The sequence below is a fragment of the Tachypleus tridentatus genome, chromosome 2 (genome assembly GCF_004210375.1).
Source record: "Tachypleus tridentatus isolate NWPU-2018 chromosome 2, ASM421037v1, whole genome shotgun sequence".
Lineage (NCBI taxonomy): Eukaryota > Metazoa > Arthropoda > Merostomata > Xiphosura > Limulidae > Tachypleus > Tachypleus tridentatus.
In genome coordinates, this window is record NC_134826.1 from 143467261 (window position 1) to 143481793 (window position 14533).

The window sequence follows — 14533 nt, forward strand, 5'->3', positions numbered from 1 at the left end:
GTACTGTTATTCTAACATAGGTATATACAACAGACGAGTAATATGTGTTGTCTGTACTGTTTATCTAACATAGGTATATACTATAGACCAGTGATATGTTTTGTGTGTACTGTTGATCTAACATAAGTGTATACAATAGACCAGTAATATATGTTGTCTGTACTGTTGATCTAACATAGGTATATACAACAGACGAGTAATATGTGTTGTGTGTACTGTTAATCTAACATATATTGATACTTAAACCAGTAATAAGTGTTTCAATATACACTTAGTATAAAATTATTCGATAAACTTATTCTGTTCTTTAGTCTAGGATTAGAATTTTTTAGTGCTTATTAAATACTGTTGTTCTCTGTATGAATCTGGGGCATTTCATTACGGACAGTTTGTAACGTGGAATTGTTTGTTATGAAAGACGTTGCAGAATTTAAGTAACCCTAACATCCTTACGAAACAAAATATAATCGTTTCTTATGATTTATGAATTTTGTTATTGGATTCATTACTCCACCTCTCTGTCTCGTCAAAACGATACATATATTATGTTTGAAAATATTGAAATTATTGTAGGTGTTTCCCAATTCCAATCAAAGTGTAACAAACTACAGTAAATCCTTTGCTAGGCCTATTTAACTTTTAATAACACCCCCATCCTCCTGGTTTAGACGTCCTCTTTCCCTTACATATTGTTATGTAATTTCTAATAGATCCCAAATGATTGAACGATGTACAATTTATTATAATTTTGTATTATTTTCGCCATTCAGTTTTGTATTTATAAAACTACCTATCACGAGTTCGATATACGTAACATAAACTGTCATGTCACAAAAAATGACGTAACGATAACGTGGCTGTCACGAGCTTTCCTAGTAAAAATGTGTCCGAAATGAAATATTCGTAACAAAATGTCTTGGTCCTCATTCAAGTACTATTACAGTCTTATTTTATGTTCCTAATGGTACAAAGTTAAGTATAAGTAAAATGTTTTCCTTTTCCGGAATAAGGTTTTGCCTCAGAAATCACGATTTGTATTGTTAATGTTCGATATGTAAGGAAACAAATATTCTATATTTCTGTGTAAACACAGATGGCAGATGTAATTGTTAGATAGATCTATATATAACAAGAAGTACCTTAGAGATGATATTCATTTTTTACTCGTTTGTTGCCAAGTTGATTTAACATAAGTGACCATTCAAAATATCGATATAATTTCTGTAGACGTACGAAGTGAACATGCTTAAACATTGAGTTTAGTGTACTGAAAGCTGACGAAGCGTGGGAAACCAGTAGGCTTAATATTCGTGATATCTTTCTGAGTTTAGTGTACTGAAGGCTGACGAAGTGTGGGAAATCAGTAGGCCTAATACTTGTGATATCTTTCTGAGTTTAGTGTACTGAAAGCTGACGAAGCGTGGGAAACCAATAGGCCTAATAATTGTGATATCTTCCTGAGTTTAGTGTATTGAAAGCTGTCGAAGTGTGGGAAACCAGCAGGCCTAATATTCGTGATATCTTCCTGAGTTTAGTGTATTGAAAGCTGACGAAGCGTGGGAAACCAATAGGCCTAATAATTGTGATATCTTCCTGAGTTTAGTGTATTGAAAGCTGTCGAAGTGTGGGAAACCAGTAGGCCTAATATTTGTGATATCTTCCTGAGTTTAGTGTATTGAAAGCTGACGAAGCGTGGGAAACCAATAGGCCTAATAATTGTGATATCTTCCTGAGTTTAGTGTATTGAAAGCTGACAAAGCGTGGGAAACCAGTAGGCCTAATATTTGTGATATCTTCCTGAGTTTAGTGTATTGAAAGCTGACGAAGCGTGGGAAACCAATAGGCCTAATAATTGTGATATCTTCCTGAGTTTAGTGTATTGAAAGCTGTCGAAGTGTGGGAAACCAGCAGGCCTAATATTCGTGATATCTTTCTGACATTCCTTTTAATTTACCCACTAATACTTTCAGAACAAAATCAGTAAAGATAGTATTTAAGAAGCGTCTTGTAGCAACGAGTCACTGTTGACAAAACACACAAGAACATTTGTGGAAAAGCTGGATTTTTTTCTCATATCTGTATCGCGACAAATGTCATATGGTTATCTCGCAATGAAGTACATGCTAACGTAACAGTACCGATACTAATGTATCCTTCCAATACTAGTTTGTAATTTTATTAACACGCATGACGATACAAAAGTTTTATATTTTTTTTATTATGTGTTATTGTCTGAAACTGAATTTTTGTTGTTCTTGTTGTCGTAACAGTAGTGTTAAACATTTCGTAGTTGATATATATGTGTTTTTTGTTGTGTTATTAGTCAAGCAACTATTTTATGAGAATACAACTACTAGTTTTATGTCTTCAGAATTTCTCTTATGTTAAACAGATATAAAAGATTTTTCAAGTGTGGAAGTAAATTTATTGTGCATTTTCGGAATCAGATGTTATATATTTATCTTATCTATAAAAACCCGAGTAAATCAATTTATTCTATACTATAAACATGCTAATGTCAGTTATACAGATCTTAAAAACGATTTAATATGAGGTAAGAGATGAAATAATGTATTCTGATAATGGGTAAGAGATGAAATAACGTGATTTAAAGTTTGGTAAAAGATGAAATAATGTATTCTGATAATGGGTAAGAGATGAAATAACGTGATTTAAAGTTTGGTAAAAGATGAAATAATGTATTCTGATAATGGGTAAGAGATGAAATAACGTGATTTAAAGTTTGGTAAAAGATGAAATAATGTATTCTGATAATGGATGAGATGAAATAACGTGAGTTAAAGTTTGGTAAAAGATGAAATAATGTATTCTGATAATGGGTAAGAGATGAAATAACGTGATTTAAAGTTTGGTAAAAGATGAAATAATGTATTCTGATAATGGGTAAGAGATGAAATAACGTGATTTAAAGTTTGGTAAAAGATGAAATAATGTATTCTGATAATGGGTAAGAGATGAAATAACGTGATTTAAAGTTTGGTAAAAGATGAAATGATGTATTCTGATAATGGATGAGATGAAATAACGTGATTTAAAGTTTGGTAAAAGATGAAATGATGTATTCTGATAATGGATGAGATGAAATAACGTGAGTTAAAGTTTGGTAAAAGATGAAATAATGTATTCTGATAATGGGTAAGAGATGAAATAACGTGATTTAAAGTTTGGTAAAAGATGAAATAATGTATTCTGATAATGGGTAAGAGATGAAATAACGTGATTTAAAGTTTGGTAAAAGATGAAATAATGTATTCTGATAATGGGTAAGAGATGAAATAACGTGATTTAAAGTTTGGTAAAAGATGAAATGATGTATTCTGATAATGGATGAGATGAAATAACGTGATTTAAAGTTTGGTAAAAGATGAAATGATGTATTCTGATAATGGGTAAGAGATGAAATAACGTGATTTAAAGTTTGGTAAAAGATGAAATAATGTATTCTGATAATGGATGAGATGAAATAACGTGATTTAAAGTTTGGTAAAAGATGAAATGATGTATTCTGATAATGGATGAGATGAAATAACGTGAGTTAAAGTTTGGTAAAAGATGAAATGATGTATTCTGATTACACTGGGGAACACTCATTTTGTTGCATTTAAAAAAAGACCTTTCTATAGTCAATTTGAGTGTGTTGATTTCAAATCTGAAGTCGGTTTTTGTCTGCAAGCTACAGATTTTATGCAATTTGACATTTTTATTTATTTTTTTAATTTTTCGTTATTATAGGAAATTATAGGAATGGCTTATCAATTTGTTTGTGTATTTTATTCAGGTAGGAATTTGCGTTTGTAACTTTTGCGTTTGTACACTTCATCTGGACAATCTCGTTTAATGCTCCAGCAGTAGTCAGCCATCATACTTTTGTCCCAGCGCCCTTGGTAGCGTTCTTCCATGACCTTTAGGTCTTGGTGGAATCGTTCTCCTTGTTCGTCACTCACAGCCCCCAGGTTGTCAGGGAACTTATCAAGGTGGCTGTTCAAAAAATGAAGCTTGATGCTCATGTTGCACCCGAGATCACGAAAAGCGAGGAGCATTCTGTTCACAAGTTCACTGTAGTTCTCCGCCTTATTGTTTCCAAGGAAGTTCTGAACGACTGCCACAAAGGATAACCATGCTGCCTTTTCTAAAGTGGTCATCTTAGCAACAAACTGATCATCACGAATTAGGGTTCGAATCTGTGGGCCATCAAACACGCCTGCTTTGATCTTCTCAAATGATAACCCTGGTAAAGCTGTGATGATGTGTTGGAAACATTCACCTTCGGTTTCCAGTGCCTTGACAAATTGCTTCATCAAACCTAATTTGATGTGAAGAGGAGGAAAGATGATCTTATCTCTGCTTACAATTGGGTCTTGTATGATATTTGGCATGCCTGCTTCAAGGGTGTCACGAATAGGCCAGTCCTTCTGGACCCAATGTCTGTCTCGTGCTCGGCTGTCCCACATACAGAGGAAACATGGAAACTTGGTGAAACCTTTCTGTTGTCCAAGAAGAAAGTTGACCATCTTTAAGTCTACACAAATGATCCAATTGTGCTCATGATTTAATAAGTCCATGATCATTCTCATATCATCATAGTCTTCCCGCAAATGCACTGAGTGACCGACAGGTACTGCTCCATAAACATTCCCATTATGTAAAAGAACACACTTTAGACTGCGTTTTGAACTGTCTAAAAAGACTCTCCATTCAGCAGGACTATAGTAAGGTACACCCAGTTCTTTGAGAAGCCCTTGGATGTCATGGCAGTAAACAAACTGTCTGTCTTCTGAAAAGAAGGTCACAAAAGCTGGTCACGCTTTCTGAAATATGATACTTTAACAGAGTGATCAACAAGATTTCTGCCTTGTAATCTCGATGCCAAAAGCTCTGCTGCTTTCTTTGAAAGACCTAAATCCCGCACTAAATCATTCAGTTCAGCCTGGGGAAGAGGCTTGGGGACAGGGAAAGGTTCAGTGTCTGAAGAACAGTTCTCCGATTGTGTACACTTTTCTGACAATTCACTGTCACAACTGTCTTGTTCGCTTGTATCATGTCCAATGTCTTTATCGTCCAATGAAGGCAAGCCTTTGAAAACTGGAACAGGAACTTCTTCAGAGTGCGGAGCAGGCCGAATAGCTGAGGGAATGTTCGGATACGTAATCTTATGTCGGTTTTTCTTCCCAACACCCGTTGTGTTTACCAAGCAGAAATAACAGTCAGATACATGGTTGGTGGGTTCGCGCCAAATCATTGGAACACCAAAAGGCAGACCATTGCGTTTTCCTTTGGTCCAGTCTCGAAGCATTTCCTCACAATTGTGGCACACAACATGAGGAGCCCATTGCTTGTCTTGATCACCAAGATGAACTTCAAAATATGCCTTGTAGGCACGCTTGACGAACGAGGATATGTTACGTCTCTGACGATTGAGTGTGCAGCATCCACATATGTAGCAGAAGGCATCAGGCTTGTTTCTGCAATGATATCTATTTTTGGAAGCCATGTTTGATCTGAAACAAAAGAAGAATGATCAAAATATTAGAAGCTATCTACATATATGGACGTGAAAATGCTTATACATGGTTTACGCAAGTTCACATTTGTACAATTTCATTAACCTCAAATTGCATACAAACTAGAGCTTGTAGAGAAAAACTAATTTCAGATTTGAAATCAGCGCCTAAACTCCTTCAGAATCAGTTAAAATATCCAATGCAACTCAAAGTTACTGAAAAAGTGTTCCCCAGTGTAATGGGTAAGAGATGAAATAACGTGATTTAAAGTTTGGTAAAAGATGAAATAATGTATTCTGATAATGGGTAAGAGATGAAATGACGTGATTTAAAGTTCGGTAAAAGATGAAATAATGTATTCATTCTAATAATGGGTAAGAGATGAAATAACGTAATTTAAAGTTTGGTAAAAGATGAAATAATGTATTCTAATAATGGGTAAGAGATGATACAACTTGATCTAATACTAGATAAGAGACGGAATAACGTGATCTAACTTGATCCAATACTGGGTAAAAAATAAAGTGTGATCTAATACTACGTAAGAGATAGAACAACTTAATCTAACAATGGGTAAAAATTGAAATAACGTGATCTAACTTGATCTGATACTGAGTAAAAAAAAGTTTGATCTAATACTACGTAAGAGATGGAACAACTTAATCTAACAATGGGCAAAAATCGAAATAACTGGATTTAATACTGGGTAAAAAATAAATAGTGTGGCCTAATACTACGTAAGAGATGGAACAACTTAATTTAACTCTGGTTAAATATGAAATAATGTAATCTAATAATGGGGAAGAGGTGATACAACTTGATCTAATAGTGGGGAAGAGATGATACAACTTGATCTAATAATGGGGAAGAAATGATACAACTTGATCTAATAGTGGGGAAGAGATGATACAACTTGATCTAATAATGCGGAAGTGATGATACAACTTGATCTAATAATGGGGAAGAGATGATACAACTTGATCTAGTATTGGGTAAGAGATAAAATAACGTGAAAATCATATAATTTTACTTCACAAGCTCTCCTATAAAATCTGAAACAAACACAACCATTCTTTCAGCTTTATCATCCCATCATTATATAAATACAATTATAGATTATTTTCTATAAAAAAATTAAATGTATTAAGTTTAGTTGTTGTTTTTAGAGAATCTGTAAGATGTCACTTACGTTGGGTTTTCACTTCACAACTTGTGATCGCCCTGTAGGGCCATACTAGTTTCAAACGTTTTTTTCTCTGTGTTAGGATGACATTCTCCGACCTAGTCAACAGAGTAGGTCGCGGTCTCCTTCTCCTGCTGGGTTTAAGCCTTCGTCACCCTACCGAAGGAGATCCCCAACCCCTATCCGACGATCTCCTTCCCCTTGTCGTGGCTTCTCAGATACTGTCACCGACCTCGTGGACCTAGTGAGGCACGAGACAACAGCTCACAGAGCGAGGGTTAAAAGTAAGTATTGATGGCTGTGATTGATTGATTCCAGATGGCGTATTTCATTATGCACACAAATAATTCGATTTTTTTGGGTATCTAGCCTTATGCGTTTTCTGAGTTCATTAATATATTAGAATCTGTATTACATTGACGTAGACAAATCAGGCTTTGTACCTTCAGCTAAAAGCTAAACTTTCGACGGAAAGGACTTTGAATAACAGTTATCAATGATATATTGTGTTAACATAGAGTTTCGGTGGAACTTGAAAGTTCAGTGAGAGTGTATGTTCTGATGACTTACTTACTTAAAAGACATTACTCGTTATTGAAAGGATCATATACGTACATCATATTTTAAACAATAATTTCAACTTAATCTCTTCTACCATGATCAGCCCCGGCATGGCCAGGTAGTTAAGACGATCGACTCGTAATCCAAGGGTCGCGGATTCGAATCCCCGTCACTCCAAATGTGCTCGCCCTTTCAGCCGTGGGGGCGTTATAAAGTTATGATCATTCCCACGATTCTTTGGTAAAACAGTAGCCAAAGAATTGGCAGTGGGTGATGATGACTAGCTGCCTTCCCTCTAGTCTTGCACTGTTAAATTAGGGACGGCTAGAGAAGATAGCCCTTGTGTAGCTTTGCGCGAAATTCAAACTGTCATGATCACACATGTAGGTGAGGAAAACCCCTGAGACCCCTATTCATTTGATTCACTTCTTAACACGTGTTACAAACTAAAATCGATCGCAATATACGATTCTCCAACACGCAGGTATGAAAAAAAAAAAAACAGACACAAAAATATTTCATAGTAGACCACTATAATGTTTGTCGCACATGTTTCAGAAGGAGAAAAACAAATGTATTCATTATGTTAGAATGAAAACATTCGTCAGGACATCGAGACAGTTGTCCAAACTTATGATAATGACAAAAACAAACAAGATGATTGCGAAACATTGTTTCAGTGTAATGAAGAGAAACAAGGTGAAAATGAAACATTGTTACAGTGTAATGAAGAGAAACAAGGTGAAACTGAAACATTGTTACAGTGTAATGAAGAGAAACAAGGTGAAAATGAAATATTGTTACAGTATAATGAAGAGAAACAAGGTGAAAATGAAACATTGTTACAGTGTAATGAAGAGAAACAAGGTGAAAGTGAAACATTGTTACAGTGTAACGAAGAGAAACAAGATGAAAATGAAACATTGTTACAGTGTAACGAAGAGAAACAAGGTGAAAATGAAACATTGTTACAGTGTAATGAAGAGAAACAAGGTGAAAATGAAACATTGTTACAGTGTAACGAAGAGAAACACGGTGAAAGTGAAACATTGTTACAGTGTAATGAAGAGAAACAAGGTGAAAGTGAAACATTGTTACAGTGTAATGAAGAGAAACAAGGTGAAAGTGAAACATTGTTACAGTGTAACGAAGAGAAACAAGATGAAAATGAAACATTGTTACAGTGTAACGAAGAGAAACAAGATGAAAGTGAAACATTGTTACAGTGTAATGAAGAGAAACAAGGTGAAAGTGAAACATTGTTACAGTGTAATGAAGAGAAACAAGGTGAAAGTGAAACATTGTTACAGTGTAACGAAGAGAAACAAGATGAAAATGAAACATTGTTACAGTGTAATGAAGAGAAACAAGGTGAAAATGAAACATTGTTACAGTGTAATGAAGAGAAACAAGGTGAAAGTGAAACATTGTTACAGTGTAATGAAGAGAAACAAGATGAAAATGAAACATTGTTACAGTGTAATGAAGAGAAACAAGGTGAAAGTGAAACATTGTTACAGTGTAATGAAGAGAAACAAAGTGAAAATGAAACATTGTTACAATGTAATGAAGAGAAACAAGGTGAAAATGAAACATTGTTACAGTTTAATGAAGAGAAACAAGGTAAAAATGAAACATTGTTCCAGTGTAATCAAGAGAAACAAGGTGAAAATTGAACATTGTTACAGTGTAATGAAGAGAATCAAGGTGAAAATGAAACATTGTTACAGTGTAATGAAGAGAAACAAGGTGAAAATGAAACATTGTTACAGTGTAATGAAGAGAAACAAGGTGAAAATGAAACATTGTTGTACAGTGTAATGAAGAGAAACAAGGTAAAAAACATGAAACATTGTTATAGTGTAATGAAGAGAAACAAGGTGAAAATTGAACATTGTTACAGTGTAATGAAGAGAAACAAGGTGAAAATGAAACATTGTTACAGTGTAATGAAGAGAAACAAGGTGAAAATGAAACATTGTTACAGTGTAATGAAGAGAAACAAGGTGAAAATGAAACATTGTTACAGTGTAGTGTAATGAAGAGAAACAAGGTGAAAATGAAACATTGTTACAGTGTAATGAAGAGAAACAAGGTGAAAATGAAACATTGTTACAGTGTAATGAAGAGAAACAAGGTGAAAATGAAACATTGTTACAGTGTAATGAAGAGAAACAAGGTGAAAATGAAACATTATTACAGTGTAATGAAGAGAAACAAGGTGAAAATGAAACATTGTTACAGTGTAATGAAGAGAAACAAGGTGAAAATGAAACATTGTTACAGTGTAATGAAGAGAAACAAGGTGAAAATGAAACATTGTTACAGTGTAATGAAGAGAAACAAGGTGAAAGTGAAACATTGTTACAGTGTAATGAAGAGAAACAAGGTGAAAGTGAAACATTGTTACAGTGTAATGAAGAGAAACAAGGTGAAAATGAAACATTGTTACAGTGTAATGAAGAGAAACAAGGTGAAAGTGAAACATTATTACAATGTAATGAAGACATTTATTTTTCGCCAACATGATAGAATCAATTTGACGGTTTGAAAATGTAACAATTTCATAACGGTAAGCTTTGGATCTCGAAATGCTGTCATGACCCGATACAGGTAAGCAAGCTATAAATCTCGAAACTGCTCCAATATAATGAAGTCAGATGTTACTTCAAAGTTGTAAGTAGGACATACTCTCACGTAGCTTCGTCTTTATACCTACTGAATGATTGTAAATAAATTATTGTGATATACCTACAGGGAAACTACATCTTTATAGATTTTATTGAAAATCGTGAGTTTTATTCAGGGTAATCTGAGTTGCATAGAAAGCCTGATTTATCATGTTTGTATACTGTCAGCTGATAATAGCATAAACCGAAAGTGATACCAGTCACTAAGTTGAGAAAAAAAACCTGATGTTATCCATTTTGTAGCTATTTTTCTTTCAATTCAGAAACTTTTACATCAAAGTACTTAAAATGTATTTTCTACTTCTAAACCTAATTCCACAACAAGAAGAACAAGTACTAATCTACACGTATTCATCAACTTTCACTAAATGTTAAAATACGTTATTTTATTTCATGTTTTTCTGATGCTATTTAATCATTTGGAGGTCTCTCTCTCTCTGTAGCAAAGCATCACGGAGAAGATCAAACTTCCGCACTTCGTGGACGTTCCCCAGTTCGGACACGACGAAGAAATGCTTCTCCGGGTTCCAGAGGATGGCGAGATAAGAGCCCAGAGCATCGAAACATGTGCCTTCAGAGGCGGTGCCGCAGCCCCAGTCGCACACCCGTACCTAGTGAGAGTTATGGAACAGTGCGAACGGAGCGGCGTTCTCGCAGCCCCAGTCCTGCTTCAGCTCATAGCTTACCCCTACAGCGTCGATCCCGTGGAAGAAAACTACCCCAAACCCCAAACAAACCGTCAACTTTGCGCTTCGATGTGCGTTCTATGGAACGAATAAACTTTCCCCTCGTGTCAAGATCCCCTACAGTGCTTCAACAGAATAGGTTTCCTGGCAGCATCAATTTCCCTAAAGTGAACGCTTCGCCCACCCGCATACCCGAATCACAGACGCAAAGAATGTGGCGGGAAAGGACGCCTCACTATAGTGGACTTTCGAGTCCCTCGTTGACCCGAAACGTACGAACAGGTAGTAGTGCTAGTTTACCACACTTTTATCACAAATACTCCCATAGAAGTGGTCGGGAATACATCCCAACTTTGCCTTATAATGAAACAAGACATTTAGGCCTTCACAGACTCAAGGAAACACTGAGCTTCGAAACGGCAGCAACTTACGGGAGAGGCTCCCGCCAACTTCCTTCGCCGTTGCCAAATGGTTACAAACCAGGACAAAGAGGACGCGAAAAACATCGTAGGAGAGAACAGCCTTTCGATACGAAAATGACCGGTCATTTGGCGCCGCCAAGTGACTCCGAGGACGAGTGGTGCTAGCTATATACGATTGGTCGCCTACAGCGCCACCTAGGACTAGACAGCTGAAGTTAGCAACTGATGCCAAAACACGACAATTAGGAGTGTCTAGACGATGGCGTTAATTGGATTATCTTTTCAATTTCACGATACTCATCTCGTATTGTGTATTTTTTAACGTCTTGATTAGTCAAAGGGCAACTACTGGAATATTCACGTTTCAATCTCATCTGTTTTAGGATAAAACATTCGTTGAATTTTTTTTGTTCCATTTTTGAAACTGGTCTTGATCTGTCTTTCAATCCACGTCCACTGTGATAGAATTGTCTATTTTTGCCAAGATTTAATTTTTTTCGTGTCACGTGAAACAAACAAAAGAAAGAGTGGAAGTAAGAAAACACTTCCTACTGCGTTCAAAAATTCGGAAGTATGCTTAGGTGTATCAAACGGGAATTTTAAAAAAGAAAGAGTGGAAGTAAGAAAACACTTTCTACTGCGTTCAAAAATTCGGAAGTAGGCTTAGGTGTATCAAACGGGAATTTTAAAAATTTCGCTGCCAAAATTTATATATATATTTTTTTCTCATTACAGGTGGATCATAATTTGGAATTGCTTCTCAAATGTTTTGTATAGTTTCCTCTGCACGAATGGTTTAAATGGTCATCGAAACCTGTAGATGTTAAAACACTGATAGACGTGAATGTAAATTTCTTTAAAACTGTCTGTAACTCCTTCCTTTGTAGTTTATTTTTAAGATTCTTGTTGTAGTTTTCAAAGTAAGTCCAGGTGAAAAGTTTTTTTGTCTACGCCCTACGTTTGGTTGATAACTTTTGTAAACAATAATTGGTACATATTGTCGCTTACTATATTGTAGAAATATATTTAGCATGTTCTGGATGCCTTTGTGTAGCTATATTTGAATGTTGGTCAAATTTTTAGGACATTTTGATGAGAAAAGTCAAATATTTATTGCCTGTAGGGTTTATACTTTTGTTTTTTTTAAAGCTCATAATGTGTCTTACACGTTGGCACAGTTGTGGTGTTAGAATTAATGTAATGACGTTTGATCAGTTATTCAGTGATCGTGTGGTCCAAAGAGTAACTTTTGATCAGTTATTCAGTGATGGTATGGTCCAAAGAATGACTTTTGATCAGTTATTCAATGATGGTATGGTCCGAAGAATGACTTTTGATCAGTTATTCAATGATGGTATGGTCCGAAGAGTAACTTTTAATCAGTTATTCAGTGATGGTATGGTCCGAAGAATAACTTTTGATCAGTTATTCAGTGATGGTATGGTCCGAAGAATGACTTTTGATCAGTTATTCAATGATGGTACGGTCCGAAGAATGACTTTTGATCAGTTATTCAATGATGGTATGGTCCGAAGAATGACTTTTGATCAGTTATTCAATGATGGTATGGTCCGAAGAGTAACTTTTAATCAGTTATTCAGTGATGGTATGGTCCGAAGAATAACTTTTGATCAGTTATTCACTGATGGTATGGTCCGAAGAATGACTTTTGATCAGTTATTCAATGATGGTACGGTCCGAAGAATGACTTTTGATCAGTTATTCAATGATGGTATGGTCCGAAGAATGACTTTTGATCAGTTATTCATTGATGGTATGGTCCGATGAATAACTTTTGATCAGTTACTCATTGATGGTATGTTCCGATGAATAACTTTTGTTAAGCTATTTAATGATGGTATGGTTTGATCAGTTATTAAATGGCCATTACATTTCTAGAAACACCTTCACAACTGGTGAAATTCTATCGTTTCTTATGTAATCCATAATTGGGTGTTCACGTCAGCAGTAATTGCATATCGCAATTAGTCCTAACTTAAGGACGCATATTTAAGTTGTCAAAAAGTTTCAGTCTTTATGTAAGTAAAGTATTAATGGGTCGATTCATTATCTCCTGTTGCAGGTAGCATTCATCGGGTGGAATATGGAATCATAAGAAATATAGATATACATAGTAGGTTCAGTCTGGAAATATATTTGAAAAGAAAAGAATAAAAAAGACAATAGTTTTCTATTCATTTTGTAATAGAGCTTATTTCATCTCCAAGTATCGATATAGCACTATGTAGTATTATAAATAACAGATAACGTACAGTTTAGCAAACATTAACAAAAGATGTGTAGAAACTAGCTACGTGTGGCTTAAGACGTATCTTTTAAGAGTCACCAATTTATAATTTTTAAATATATTTGAATATAGAAGAATGTACAATTCAATACTGCGTGTAATGTCTTCAGTTCTCTGTCGTTATTGACTGGTTTAATTTTCTAGACACATAACTTCTATATAGATATCACTTAAGGGAAAAGTTAAATAAACATCTGTTTTGTTTTGTTTTACAACTTGCCATTGGACAGTTCTTGTGAGACGTAACTAACCGATCAGTAGGGAGAAATTTGATTAAAGCTCAAAATATTCTTGAACCTGGATTCATTGAGGGAACTCGAAGGGTAAGAAGCTCATAGTGGGTTTTCAGCTCTCAGGAAAACATTTGTGTTGTGTTAATCCTGAATCTAAAATCTGTACTCCACAATTTGGTTCGTTCTGAAGTACCTATTACGGTAAACGTATACATTTAAATATTCAATTTCCCTCCTTTGTATTAGTTCTGTACGGATTTTAAAAGGTTGCGTTTAGTCTTGTGTAAATTAAAGAACAAATTTTTAGAAATGCCCACTGCTTTAAACTCTGAAATTATAAATCCTAATGTCTTTCACTGATGACTTAGAGAACTGCGAATCTGGCATATTCAATATACGACCCAGCAAAATGGGTGTCTTGGAAAATACAAATACCCCTTTAAACCGTATTAAATAACATGCTGTTGACGAGACTGGTATGTTTATTCAAGGGTGTAAAACAGTTGACTATACTACAAATAGAGTTCATTTAGCAAACTTTTCGCACGGATCTCTAGAGACAGTGAACCTGGTTAGTGTATTTTTCACCCGTATGTAAGTGAACTGTAATAAAAGCTCAGCTTGGGGAATATGATGGGTGTTCCCCACCTTATGTTTCTAGGTGTGTGATATTTTACCATAAATATTAACATATAAAACCGGGTAAGTGACTATTTATAGAGAGAAACATCAACCATTTATCCAACTGTTGACATCATACAAAGTATAACATGTTTTATCTGCCGGAACAAGATTTTCTGAATAAGATTTTTGGGCCCTGGGCCCTGCTTCATCGTGTTGTGTTATTGTTATCTAGTTTTCGAGCACCAATACGTAGCCCTAGATTCCAGGAAATGAACGTTTTAGGGCAAAAGAATGTTACAATGTT

General features: G+C 35.2%; 1 protein-coding gene across 1 annotated transcript in view; it reads left to right on the plus strand.

Moving 5' to 3' along the window:
* Positions 1 to 13258, plus strand: part of LOC143245272 (voltage-dependent calcium channel type A subunit alpha-1-like) — a 121722-nt gene extending 108464 nt beyond the window's left edge. Inside the window, exons 32-33 of the mRNA XM_076491430.1 lie at positions 6788 to 6989; positions 10400 to 13258. Coding sequence (XP_076347545.1) covers positions 6788 to 6989; positions 10400 to 11229 — 1032 coding nt within the window. The 3' untranslated portion in view covers positions 11230 to 13258. The remainder of the gene's footprint in view (positions 1 to 6787; positions 6990 to 10399) is intronic.
* The last annotated feature ends 1275 nt before the right edge of the window (positions 13259 to 14533 follow it).